This window comes from Notolepis coatsorum (assembly GCF_963971535.1).
Source record: "Notolepis coatsorum genome assembly, chromosome: 10".
NCBI classification, from domain to species: Eukaryota; Metazoa; Chordata; class Actinopteri; order Aulopiformes; family Paralepididae; genus Notolepis; species Notolepis coatsorum.
Genome location: NC_140174.1, coordinates 11073180 through 11087776, shown reverse-complemented (window position 1 = coordinate 11087776; position 14597 = coordinate 11073180). Strand labels below are relative to the sequence as shown.

Here is a 14597-nt window from a genome sequence, read left to right as displayed (position 1 = left end):
GCCCAAGTTTTCAACACTGTTTGATGAACATTGTCACTCGGCTGAAAGAGTCGTACCTTTCTGCTGACCGGTCGTACGGAACTTTGGATGAAAGCGTCAGCTAAATGTAGATGCTGTTGACCTTTGACCCCCCCGCCCCCTCCAGGGTGGTGATCATGAGTTCCATCCTGGAGCACATGTGCGCCGACGTCTTCCAGCAGACGGGCCTGGCCCTGAGGCCCCCCATGGAGGGCCAGGAGCCCGTCCCCTACCGCAACCTGCTGCCGGCCAAGGAGCCCATCCACGAGTCCCTCAGCAAGCAGTTCCAGACGGTTCTCCGTAAGGGCTGGGTGGACAGCCGGGCGCTGCACCTGCTGGAGAGCCTGCTGCACATGGGAGGCGTGTTCTGGTTCACCAACAACCTGGTCAAGGTAGGTGCAGGACTGGGGGAGGGACGTGTGTGGTGGTGGGGGGGGGTTAGGGTGCATCAAATTGCAATGCGAAAATTGTATCTCAACATATAGAATAGAAATACTTGTATTATCCCGAGGGAAATTTGACACTGCAAATCGCTCAACATTAAACATTTAGACAGAACGGGTCACGATTAAGAATAACAAAACAAATCAAATTGCCTAAGATAAGAATAGAATAAAAATGGAATAAAATATACAGTAAAAATATACTGAAGTCTACTGTTTCAAAAGTAAGGAAGGAGTCCAGGAAGATGGTAACTGTCACTCTGTGCTCAGTGAAGCAGTGAGGCACAGTGATGCATTGTAAAGTCTGATGGCTGTCGGAATGAAGGACTTCCTGTGCCGTTCAGTGCTGCATTTGGGTAGTGTGAGCCTAGCACTGAACATGCTCCTCCTGTCAGCCAAGTCTGTGTATAGTGGGTGGGCAATACCGAACTGTCTAGGGTTGCATTTTGTTCGGACGCATGTAAAAAGTGCTTTAGCAAAGTTTGGGGAAGATTCGTTCAGATTTAGAGGTGGAACGCAGCAATGTTCCTTCTTCTTTGCCATGTGGCTTGTTTCTTCTTCTTTGCCATGTGGCTTTGTTCTTCTTCTTCTTTGCCATGTGGCTTGTTTCTTCTTCTTCTTCTTTGCCATTTGGCTTGTTTCTTCTTCTTCTTTGCCATGTGGCTTGTTTCTTCTTCTTCTTCTTTGCCATGTGGCTTGTTTCTTCTTCTTCTTTGCCATGTGGCTTGTTTCTCCTTCTTCTTTGCCATGTGACTTGTTTCTTCTTCTTCTTCTTTGCCATGTTGCTTGTTTCTTCTTCTTCTTTGCCATGTGGCTTGTTTCTTCTTCTTCTTTGCCATGTGGCTTGTTTCTTCTTCTTCTTCTTTGCCATGTGGCTTGTTTCTTCTTCTTCTTTGCCATGTGGCTTGTTTCTTCTTCTTTGCCATGTGGCTTGTTTCTTCTTCTTCTTCTTTGCCATGTGGCTTGTTTCTTCTTCTTCTTTGCCATGTGGCGACCGTCGGTTGTGTGATAGTAAAGGGTTAACCTTCTGTCGTGTGGCAGTGAAAGGGTTAATGCGTTGTTTGTGATGTCATCGCCACCAGGAGCTGCTGAAGGAGACCCGGCAGGAGTGGGCCAGTCGCGTGGTGGAGCTCCTCTACAGCATCTTCTGCCTGGACACCCAGCAGATCACGCTGACGCTGCTGGGCACCATCCTGCCCAACCTGCTGACCGACTCGGCCCACTGGCACAGCCTGGCAGATCCGCCCGGCAAGGCACTGGCCAAGTGAGAGGGCAGGGCTGGAGGGAGGGAGGGGGGGGGGGGGGGGGGGCAGCAGAGGAAAGAGAGATGGGGGGGGGGGGGGGGGGGGGGGGGCAGAGGAGAGAGAGAGAGAGAGGGGGCAGAGGGGGAGACACTGCAGGCAAAAGCGCAGTCCTGGATGCGTCTAGTTTTTACCCAAACGGTGCATGCGTTTTGCGAATCTGATTGGCCACTGACGTTTCTGGTCATGTGACATGTGCGCCCAATCGCGTGACGCGCCCATTTCCGGCTCTAACAGCCTGCAAACTACCTAACGCCTAGTTTATCACTGGTTAAGCTTAGGCGACTCTTTCGAAGTTGGTTAAGGTTAGAGTTTGGAATCAGGGCTGGTGTTCTATCGCCCTGCTCTAAGACAAACTCCAACCTTAACCAACTTCGAAAGAGTGCCTAATCTTAACCGGCGAAGAACTTGCCGTCACACGATTGGTGCGACCAGAAACAGCAGTGGCCAATCAGAGCGCTAAACGCGGAAGCATGCACCGTTTGGGTAAAAACTAGATGCGGCCTGGATCTGTGACTCAGATCTGGGTTTTTATACAAGATTTGTATATTGTATATTTTGTAGTGTTTGGTCTTTATTATTTTACTTTTGTTTTACTATATGAAGCACATTCTCAGGGGGCTCATACAGAACCAAGCATTTCACTGTAATGTACCTTATATGTGAGAAGTAAAACAAAGCGTGGAACCCGTGTGTCTCCAGGCTGTCGGTGTGGTGCGCTCTCAGCTCCTACTCCACTCACAACCAGGCCCAGGCCTCGGCCCGCCAGCGCAAGAGGCATCGAGAGGACATCGAGGTGACCACGCAGACACACCTCACGCACCGCAATACCGACATTTTATGACTCCGATACCGATACCGTATCGCGATACCGGTTCTAAAACGATACCACGACAAAAACTTTAAATATCAGGAAAAGTAATTAAGTGTAATATTAGATGACAGAACGTGGGAAATTCTTCATGAAATTATTTTAATTAATACTATTTTGACGCTGTCTAATAATAATAAATAATAATACAAATGATAGAATGATTGATACAGCTGCTGAGCTACGTACGGTATATACTTTAGCTAATCTCCATTTGTTATTATGTGTTATCTCTCCACTCCACACTATGTTAGTGCTTGTGCCAGCACATGAGATAAGGCATTAAATAGGCTCAGGAATCAGGATTGTTAGACTAATTCATGTCAAAAAGAGTAGTCTATAGTAAATGTACATACACACACACACACACACGAGAGAGAGAAGAAGAATGTCTTATAGCAGACTTAGACGCATCATGCTATTATTCTAAAAGTATCTATACTAATCAAATGGAGTATTGAACCGTTTTTAACAGCTGAGCTGGGTATCGCAATGCTTTTCTAGTATCGGTATATCCTGCAACCCTACACACAAGCGTTTCCCCATTGTGCGTGACGTGGGTGTTGTAGTCTTCTAACGTGTTTCTGGACATGGGTGTTGTAGTCGTAGTCTTTTAACGTGTTTCTGGACATGAGTGTTGTAGTCTTTTAACATGTTTCTGGACATGGGTGTTGTAGTCTTTTAACAAGTTTCTGGACATGGGTGTTGTAGTCTTTTAACATCTTTCTGGACGCCCACAGGACTACAGCAGCCTCTTCCCCCTGGACGACACGCAGCCATCCAAGCTCATGCGTCTGCTCAGCTCCAACGAGGACGAGCCTGTGTCCTTGTCCAGCCCAGGTCAGTGTTCCACTTCAAACCTTTATCTAACTCCTGAGGCCTTGTCCAGCCCAGGTCAGTGTTCCACTTCAAACCTTTATCTAACTCCTGAGGCCTTGTCCAGCCCAGGTCAGTGTTCCACTTCAAACCTTTATTTAACTCCTGAGGCCTTGTCCAGCCCAGGTCAGTGTTCCACTTCAAACCTTTATTTAAAGGTGACATGCATTATAAATGGCTTTTTTCAGTGTCTAGCATTGTATTATAGTAATAGTAGTTAGTATCAATGTGTCTGTGTCTCTAAATACCATATTGGCGGATTGCTCTCATTCATGTCCGACCATTTCCTGCTCCAGTTAATTAGGTCATTCTGATTTGACTCGTGACGTAACGAGGCGAGGATGGAGCGGATAGTGATCCGATTGGCTCTGTGGTTGGAGCCAATGCCCGCCCACAACCTAGGCAGCCCACACAGCGATAGCAGAGCGAGTGGAAATCTTCACTTCCTCAAACAGCGAGGCAGATAGTGTAACCCGACACCTCGACTGCACTCTGCGAGGGAGAGAGAGATAGAGAGAGCAGCGTTTGTTTACACAGGCACGGATGCAGCGTTTGTTTACACAGGCACGGACGCAGCGCTTGTTTACACAGTGCTCCGTGCCTCAGTCTCTCTCTATCTCTCTCTGTCTGCCAGTCGCAGACTGTGTGGATGACTGTCACTCAAAGTGCTTATGGGCGGAGCCAGGCCAACACAGCCTGAAATCCAGATGCTGGGAAATGAGGCTTTTGAGTACTTGATTAGAAATATAAAACAATGAATTTTTTTGAATAAAACCTTACAGAGGTGTTCCATAGACTCACAGGAATTGTGTAAAGTTGCCCAAATAGTGCTAGGAATAGCAATCCATGTCCCCTTTAAACTCGAAGGGCAACTGAGGTATCCCCTCATTTACGGTTACGTCGTGTGTTCATACAGAAATAAGCAAAAAATAAAACATATAAAATCATAACAATAAAACGACAAGGCGAGGCAAAAAGCAAAGATAACAAATCAATTGAAACACATCTTGATATCCACTGCCTATGTGTGCAATATTAGGGCAGGATAAATACAAAAATGCCGATATTATATTGATACAGTGACGGCAAGTATCGATATTAACACTTTCAGTGCCCACCACGTGATAACGCGTGTTATCAGCCCAATGCCTGAATGCCCACCACGACAATTAGCGTTTTATTTTTTTATTAGACATCAACCGAGTCTCCCGTTGGTATGCAGCCCCTGTAGGAGCTCAGATGTGAAAAAACCGCCCCCTATTGTCTCCCAGATGGTAATGCACCCTTTTGGAATGGACTCAATGAAAATGGATGAGAAAAGAAAAATCCGGAATCCACATTTTACTTCTCAGGCATGTAACCCGAGCCGATCGGATTCATTGCGGAGCCTCAGAACAGCGTGGAATACATGTGTACAGTATGTAGCGTTGGATCAATAAAAGCGATCGATTTTTGGAATGGCGATCAGGAATTGGAATGATCTTCTTGGAGAACATCTGATCTGAGGTAAGGAATCTATTTTACAAGTCTTTGGATAATCAGAGTTGTATTCGCTGAGATCTCAGTGTTTGCCCAATGTGTGATCTGTCTGTGTGTGCGCGATCGCTTTGAGGAAATCAGAGAATCGATTTTTCAGATCGCCTATATAGCGTGCATACGTACACATATACTATCGATAATCTAGCGTTTATTTGAAAACGATTCATAAATAGGCCAAACAATTACAACGTTTTTGTGTATTCTAGAATATTCCAGAACTACCCACCCCAGTTAGGACAGCCGAATCACGTCCAATCTTTCGACTAAAGACGCACTTCTTCAACCATTATCTGAATTAAAAAAAAAAAAAAAAAAATCTAACCCTAACTAACCGTACTGTCATGCACTTGTCCTAATAAACTAACCTACACTGTAGCACTCAACACTTTGATGAACATTGTTGCTCAGCTGATAGAGTTGTGCCCTTCCTGATGGCTTGTCGTACAGAACTTGTAAGTCGCTTTGGATAAAAGCGTCAGCTAAATGACTAAATGTAAATGTAAATGTAAAAGGGCGATTATCATGGAATATTCATATTTTCCTTGAAAACGAGGGCTTTTCAAAATGCTATCAAACGGAAATGAACCGATAAAAAAACAATCCGCTTCGACTATGTTGACTGGAAAACGAGTCATTGATAAGAGACGGGCAGATTAGACACATAGCCATAATTTAAAACATAGATTAGGTGTTATTAACGCTAACATTGAAGTGGATGGTGGGCATTCAAGCACTAAATCGTGCGCCCCCTGCTGGCACTGAAAGTGTTAAAGGAAAATTATAATAATAAAAAAAGAACGAATTTTTTGCTTTACACTCTCACTTTACTGCAATAGAAATGATTGGAATGAGGTGAACAAACTGAAAATTATATCTTACTAGTTAAAACAGATGATGTATATATATTTTTTACCTCTTAACGTGCAGCACTTTGCGAGCGTCTAGCGGCTCAGGCCTGCATTTTTCGCTGAACATATTAGTTAACGTCACGGTGACCAAATGCGTCCACATTTTTATAGGATTCTATCACATTTTCATAACAATAGCTAATATTACTTACCCTGAGCCGTTTTCATTGGGGTTTCTTACAAATTAACAATGTTTTATTTGTCCTTTATATGCGGATAACATTTAAAATCTTAAATTGTACCATTTTGTTTCCCTTTAGACAACAAACATAATGCTAATGATGTACTTTTGTTAAGATAATTAGTTTACCATTCGCGGTCACTGTACTGAGGTGGCATTAATAGTTTACCACTGTTCAGATCTCGTCAAAGAATAGAAGCGTCCCAGTGACATGTGCTAAAGGTCTTGGGAAATGTATTCCATGTTGTAGTTTTCAACATTTTCACCTTTTAATTTTAAACCAATGCTGCCATCTACTGACAACAGAAAGTGTTGTGTATCGTCAACTTGAGAGGCTACCCTCGCACTTCCGTAAACACCGTCGCCCAAAACACATTCTAGAGATTCCCACTTTTTACTGGGTATGGGGCGTGACCGCATTTGGTCCCAGACAATAAGAGTGACTGAGATTGGTCTACGTTCCGTTACCGTTCGAAAGGTCTATTTGTTGCCGTTCGAACGCCACCTCACTCGACCAAATCCGTGCCTCGGAATACTGAGAAATTTTGAGAAATGGTCAAACTTATCCAAATATGCTATTTTTATGGAAAAGTGTGCAGCTGCAACAGATAGCACTTTAGTGATCCTTTTCTGTATTTAAAAAAAAATACATGATTTTCAGTTTTTGAGAAATGGTCACACTTATCCAAATATGCTATTTTTATGGAAAAGTGTGCAGCTGCAACAGATAGCACTTTAGTGAAAATGTTCTGTAATTTTATTTAAAGAAATATGCTATTTGATTTACTACTACAAGCAGTATAATGTCAACAGTACTAAGCCATTTAGACCTGAAACACCTGTTAATAATGCATTATATAGCCTGCATATACACACAAATGTGTTTCCCGGTTTCTTAAATAAACATTATTTTGAAAGCAAGCACTTTTGTCATCATTGTAGCAAAAAAGACAGGACCGGAAAAGTCTTTATCGTATGTAGGGGTGCCCTGGAATATTTTATTGAACACAGGGGTGCCTTGGCAGCAGAAAGGTTGAGAACCCCTGCGCGTAGGGGACACGTGATGCAAGGCTTCGTCCACATTGCAGCCGGCCTGTGGGAGGCATGGCCTAACAGCGTTCGAGACAAGGGAGGGTAGAATTGGACGATACGAAATTGGGATGGGAGAAAAATAGAAAATGGGAGAAAAAGTAGATCAAAAAAAATATATCGGGAGAGTTGGACCCAGAGAGAAGAGTTGTGACAACTGCAACTAGGAGGGATCGCACTCTCTCCAAATTCCAGAAGGTTTTGAGTTCTCTGAAGCTCTCGGCGCGAGCGAGTTGGTTCTTGCACACACTTCTAACAAAACGAGGATCATGAGCACGTCTCCTGGGATGATCGTGAAACTCATATTTTACCCTGCTGCTTGTCAGCAGGTTTGTACTTGTGAATATAGCTCTGAGCTCCAGCCAGAGATTTGGTTTATTGCCTTGTAATATAACTCTGTGCTCAATAATATGAGGGCACTTTGATCTTGAGAGTAAAGTGGATTCAGATTCAGATTTTATTTCCCATATGCAACAAGTACTTTATTTTTTAATATATACCGGTATATACATTTATTTATTAGTCATCAAGGTACAGTGGAATACAATACACGTTGATTGGCACATTTTGTATTTTCTCCCTCCCCTGTCCTACCCAATCCTACAAATACACAACAGAAAACGGAGAACAACATACAAACACATATGTCTCTCACTCATCCTTACTTCTCATTTGTCCTATAGTGTCTTTAGCTATGGCTATGGAACCAATAAAAGGGCCCCAAACTATTTCAAACTTTTCACTAGACCCCCTTAGGTTGTATTTAATTGTCTCCAGATTTAAAAAGAACATGAGATCTTTGAGCCACAGGGGATGCTTTGGGGGCTGATGGTGATTTCCACTCTAGCAAGATCCTTCTGCGTGATAATAATGATGCAAAGGCAGTGCTATCTATTGTTCTCCTAACCCTTTGAAGACCCAGGCCTGGTAAAACTCCAAAGATGGCTATTTCTGCACTGGGAGTTAACTCCATGTCGAAGGCCTCTGCGAGGTGTTTGAAAATAGCTGTCCAGAAGCTGTGTAGGCGGGGACAAGACCAAAACACATGTGTCATATTTGCTGGGGACATGTGACATCTATTACAAGAGTTTGTAATAATGGGATATATTTTGGAGAGTTTATAATTTGTAAAATAGATGCGATGGACCACCTTAATTGAGCCTGGAACAAGATGTACTGTCATTTACTCTGGCCAATACTCCATCCCAAACATCCTCATCTATCACATCGCCCAATTCCTTTTCCCAATCCACTTTGATTTTTATCAAGAGAGGTTTCTGTGTTACGGGAGATTAGGGTGTAAATCCTTGATACAAGACCTTTTTGATTTGTGGGAATGTCCAAAATTGTGTCAATTACTGAGTTAGGGGGGGATATTAGGGAAGGAGGCATTATGTTGTTTAACCCAGTTCCGAACTTGAAAGTATCTGAATAAATGAGATCTCGGGAGGCCAAATTCTCCACACAGATCGCTAAAACTACAGAAAAGCTCATTGATGTAGAGGTCCCTCAATCTAACTAGGCCTGACCTGTGCCAGACCGGGGAGGCTGCGTCAGTGTGGGCAGGGATAAAGAGGTGGTTGTTGAAAATGGGGCTGTGGCTGGAGAACCCCAGGAGTCCAGAGGCGGCGCGCCTGAATTGAAGCCATATTTACAAAGTGGACACAACAATTGGATTACTTGAACATTTGGTCGGCCGGGTTGGCGATTCAGATGAGACCATAGTGAGGTAGAAGGACACGATCCAGCTACAAATTCACACCAACTCCGTGTCGGTTCGTTAATCCATGAAATCATCTTGTGAATATTGGCTGCCCAATAATCCCCAACATCTCTAGGCCTCTGTAAAAACTCTCTTGATTATGGGGGGCTTGCCTCCCCATATAAAATGGGAAATGTATTTACTCTAGTAAAAAAAAAAAAAGGGATTTGGGTAAGAAGACTAGATGAGATTGAAAAAGATATAAAAAACGTGGAAGCACATTCATTTTTATGCAATTTACCCTCCCCACAATAGTTATATGTAAGCTATTCCATGTCTCCAGGTCTAATTTAAGCTTGGCTATTAACTCATTCAGAGCTACGCCGCTTTGACCATATTAGGGCTAGCGTGCCAGTAAGGAAGTCAATGGGAGGTCGGGAAAATTTGCGAACGCCTAAACTATATCTTAAATTATGGCTATGGGTCTAAAACACCCCTTGCTTATCAATGACTTGCTTGCAGTCAACATGTACGAAACGGATCGTTTTTTCATTGGTACATTTCCGTTTTAAACCGTTTTGAATATGAGTATAGTTTTGGAGATTTTGGAGAATTCCAGAGAAATTCCGCGATAATAGCCCTTTACTGGAATACATAAAACAAAACACGTTGTAATTTTTCGGCTGATTTATGAATAATTTTCAAATACGCTAGATTATCGATAGTATATGTGTACTTATGCACGCTAGAGAAGCGGGCTGAAAAATACATTATCCATGCCATGGATACGGCTAACGTTACGCACACACACACACACACTGCGATGGCGGAGAAAAAAAACCCAAGACTGGTCAAATAGAGTAATTACCTCAAATCAGATGCAAAAACAGAACAGTTCGCTCTGTGGAGAATTCCACAGCTTTGCGCAACAAATTTTTCTTCTTCTTCTTCTGCAGGAACATGTCTTCGGATCATAAAACCGCTTTTGCGTAATTATCATCTACTTGGGTTTCATTTGTAGTCATTGCCAACATATTTCAGTGGTCAGGTCATGTGGCCTGTAACTGTTCCAATACTGAAACTGATACTGATATTCTATCGTGGATTGTTATTCGTTTTTTATTAGTAAAAAGCATATTGCTTTCAGTGTAACTAGGAGGGATATGAGGACTGTGTGTAATGTATGTGTGACTAGGAGGGATATGAGAACTGTGTGTGTATGTGTAACTAGGAGGGATATGAGAACTGTGTGTGTATGTGTAACTAGGAGGGATATGAGAACTGTGTGTACAGTATGTGTAACTAGGAGGGATATGAGAACTGTGTGTGTACAGTATGTGTAACTAGGAGGGATATGAGAACTGTGTGTGTATGTGTAACTAGGAGGGATATGAGAACTGTGTGTAACTAGGAGGGATATGAGGACTGTGTGTAATGTACCGTAATTCCTCTAATAGTAACCCCGGCTTGTATTTGTTTCAACTGTAGCGGGTACCAGGCTTGTATTAGGAGGAGGCCTGTATAAGAGGGAGGCCTATATTTCAAATTTTCAAACGGATCATAATGAATAAATCAACATTTTGTGTCAGTTTGAACCCAGTAAAATGTACTGGGTTCATTTATTGAAACCAAGTACTGTAAATAGTAAACAGTGCAATTACAGGTGGTCACTGGTCATTTCAACGTTTTCAAAGTGAAATCAAGTAACTAGCTCAGTATGCAGCTCAGTATATTAGTAACCCGGCTTGTATTAGGAGGCCGGCTTATAATTGCTTAGCTCAAGAGCGCACCCGGCCATTAATAGAGACCCGGCTTGTATTTGAGACCCGGTTACTATTAGAGGAATTACGGTATGTGTAACTAGGAGGGATACGAGAACTGTGTGTGTATGTGTAACTAGGAGGGATATGAGAACTGTGTTTGTGTAACTAGGAGGGATATGAGAACTGTGTGTGTATGTGTAACTAGGAGGGATATGAGGACTGTGTATGTGTAATTAGGAGGGATATGAGGACTGTGTGTATGTGTAACTAGGAGGGATATGAGGACTGTGCCAAATTTCAATTGCCTTGTGTACATTGACAATAAAATAATCATCTTCTTCGAATAATAAAGATATTTGAGGAACAGCCAGCGGTTGCATCAGGTAATAACCGCGTGTGTTCGGTCGTACAATAATAACGTGTGGTCAAGTCTTGCTCCTCAACTTCCACTTTTTAATTTTAAAATGATTGAAAACAAACCCTGTCGTCACTCCACTTCCAAGGTTGTCTCCATACTGGACTTTAGGAGACTTTGTATTGAAGTTATTTTTTTGCCGGGCTACCGGGAGCTTGGTGCGTCTGGCGAGAGCTCGTATGGAACGCACGAGAATTGAAATTGGTGCGGAAGTGCAGCTGCCAGTTCCGTTGTTGTTTTTTTTCTAGTATGGTCTAATTTTGCTCTAAGTGGTATTAAAAAGGTCTTAAGACTTTCATTTAACTTGGTGAAACCGGCAGATGCCCTGGACATAAAGACCAGTCTTTCATGAATCATAATTTGACTTGTGAGCGTACAGATGATGCTACTTTCACACAGCCATTGTTGCTTGAAACTTTGTGTTCGATTGAAAACAAACCCTGTCGTCACTCCACTTCCACGGTTGTCTCCATACTGGACTTTAGGCACACATGATGTCTGTTTGTTTTTTTACTCTTCCTCTTTAATGACCCTACCCCCGGTGTCTCTGCCCACCTTCACCCCCTCCTCTCTGCCCCCCCCCCCTCTCCGCCCCCAGGAGACCGGTCCATGAGCAGCTCCCTGTCGGCCTCACAGCTCCACACCGTCAACATGAGGGACCCTCTGAACCGTGTCCTGGGTGAGGCCTGCCATCTACGACCTATGGGGGGGGGGGGGGGGGGTTATTACCTGGCACCACACCGTGCCAAATCAGAAAGGTCTTTATTGCCAAGTAGTTTACACATACAAGGAATTACTGTCTCTTCTGTCTCCCTCTCTCCCTGTCTCTCTCAGAAATCAGAATCAGAAAGGTCTTTATTGCCAAGTAGTTTACACATACAAGGAATTACTGTCTCTTCTGTCTCTGTCTCTCTCTCTGTGTCTCTCTATCTCTCTGTGTCTCTCTATCTCTCTGTGTCTCTCTATCTCATTCGGGTTGAGCCGTACATCCGTGCTTCTGTTTGACTGTGCATTTTATAGTGTATTTGTATTGTTGTACTGTATGTGTATTACTGTACTGTACTGTTTGCGTAAACTGTGCACCTTGTGTTGTATCTTCATTAGCATTGTACTTACAGTACTTTGTATTGGTAAATGGTAATTGGTATGTGGTAAATTGTATATGGTAAATGATAAATGTATATGTATGGAATATGGTAAATGATCAATGGTAAAAGGTGCATTTATATATGTATCTTTTATATAAAGCGCTTTACAATTTGTTCCTCACATTTCACACATTCACACACCGACAGCGCAGGCAACCATGCAAGGTGCCGACCTGCTCATCGGGGGCAGTTAGGGGTTAAGTGTCTTGCTCAAGGACACATCGACACGCTGCCCGGGAGGAGCGTGAATCGAACAGGGAACCTTCTGCCTATTGCTCTACCTCTTGAGCCACTGTCGCCCCCGTTGTGCAGCACTTGGGTCAAAACCTTTTTAAATGTGCTTTATAAATACATTTGACCTTGACCTTTCATCTCTCCCATGTCCTCCTGCTCCTCCTCCCCCTCCTCCTGCTCCTCCTCCCCCTCCTCCTCCCGCTCTGCAGCTAACTTGTTCCTGCTCATCTCCTCCATCCTGGGCTCCAAGACGGCGGGGCCCCACACCCAGTTTGTGCAGAGCTTCGTGGAGGAGTGCGTGGAGTGTCTGGAGCAGGGGAGCCGGGGCAGCATCCTCCAGTTCATGCCCTTCACCATGGTGAGTTCTGGGGAGGGGAGCAGGGGAGCCGGGGCAGCATCCTCCCGTTCATGCCCTTCACCATGGTGAGTTCTGGGGAGGGGAGCAGGGGAGCCGGGGCAGCATCCTCCAGTTCATGCCCTTCACCATGGTGAGTTCTGGGGAGGGGAGCAGGGGAGCCGGGGCAGCATCCTCCAGTTCATGCCCTTCACCATGGTGAGTTCTGGGGAGGGGAGCAGGGGGGCCGGGGGCAGCATCCTCCAGTTCATGCCCTTCACCATGGTGAGTTCTGGGGAGGGGAACCCAACCAGAGGGAGATGAGGAGACGTGGAATTTCATTTCATTTCATTTCAAACCTTTTTATTAGGGATGTTCGATATTGGCTTTTTTACCGCTATCCGATATACCGATATTGTCCAACTCTTAATTTACGATACCGATATCAACCGATACCGATATAGGTAGGGTGTCCCCCCCCCCCCCCCCCCCCCAAATGAATAATTTCAGGTAATTAACATTACATATCTCTTAACACAACATTATGCATACTTTTGACAATAAATAAAATTAGAATTTGTTCTTACTTGCTTGCCTGGGTAAATAAATGTAAAAAAAAAAAAAAAAGTTGAATAACGATAATTTCCGATATTACATTTTAATGCCAACATCGGCCGATAATATCGGTAGGCCGATAATATCGGACATCCCTACTTTTTATATTAACTCGAAAGGCAACTGAGGTTTCCCTCGTTTACAGTCACGTCGAGTGTACGTACAGAGTTGAGCAAAGAAAAGGCATATAAACTCATAACCATAAGACAAGTAAGGATAACAATCAATTAAAACACGTACAACTTGATTGACGAAGGATGGAGGTCAAGGTTTTAAACTCTGCAACAGAGGGGAGAATCTCAAGCTTTAAGGACTGTTGGAGTTCATTCCATAGAGCTAGAGGGGCATCATAACGAAATGCAGATTTACCCTGTTAACCGTCTGTAGTGTGGTAGTGAAAGGGTTAAGCTTCTCTAGTGTGGTTGTGAAAGGGTTAACCATTTGGTAGTTGTTGTAGTGAAAGGGTTCAATCAAATCAAATGGAGCGTAGCTTGTGCAGCGCTGGGACGCCCACTAGGGGACAGTTTTGAAAATGCCACTAACGTATACATCTGTCTGTGTGTGTGTGCGTGTGTGCGTGTGCGTGTGCACCCAGGTGTCTGAGCTGGTGAAGCTCCCTGCGTTGGCCAAGCCCAAGGTGGTCCTGGCCATCACCGACCTGACCCTGCCTCTGGGGAGGAGAGTGGCCGCCAAGGCCATCGCGGCCTTATAGACGGACCCACCTGCCCTGCCTGTGTCCAGCTCTGACACACAGACCCACCTGACCTGCCTGTGTCCGGCTCTGACACACAGACCCACCTGACCTGCCTGTGTCCGGCTCTGACACACAGACCCACCTGACCTGCCGGCTCTGACACACAGACCCACCACCTGACCTGCCGGCTCTGACACACAGACCCACCTGACCTGCCGGCTCTGACACACAGACCCACCTGACCTGCCTGTGTCCGGCTCTGACACACAGACCCACCTGACCTGCCGGCTCTGACACACAGACCAGCTTCTACTCCCACTGTTGGCCCAACAGTGACTGAAGTGTGTGGGGGGGGGGGGGGGGGGAGGAGCGCTTCACTGCCCAGGTACAGACATCCATTTAAAGACGCGCTCTCTTTCACTTTTGGGGGCGGGGAGAAAAAAAGCCTAGTCTATGATAATTATAC

At 44.4% G+C, this 14597-nt stretch overlaps 1 protein-coding gene across 1 annotated transcript in view; it reads left to right on the top strand.

The window, feature by feature from the left end:
* Positions 1–14283, top strand: part of med24 (mediator complex subunit 24) — a 53935-nt gene extending 39652 nt beyond the window's left edge. Inside the window, exons 20-26 of the mRNA XM_084322458.1 lie at positions 146–410; positions 1544–1725; positions 2465–2558; positions 3374–3473; positions 11705–11785; positions 12698–12846; positions 14033–14283. Of these exons, the coding sequence (XP_084178584.1) occupies positions 146–410; positions 1544–1725; positions 2465–2558; positions 3374–3473; positions 11705–11785; positions 12698–12846; positions 14033–14149 (988 nt within the window). The 3' untranslated portion in view covers positions 14150–14283. The remainder of the gene's footprint in view (positions 1–145; positions 411–1543; positions 1726–2464; positions 2559–3373; positions 3474–11704; positions 11786–12697; positions 12847–14032) is intronic.
* Positions 14284–14597: the final 314 nt, after the last annotated feature.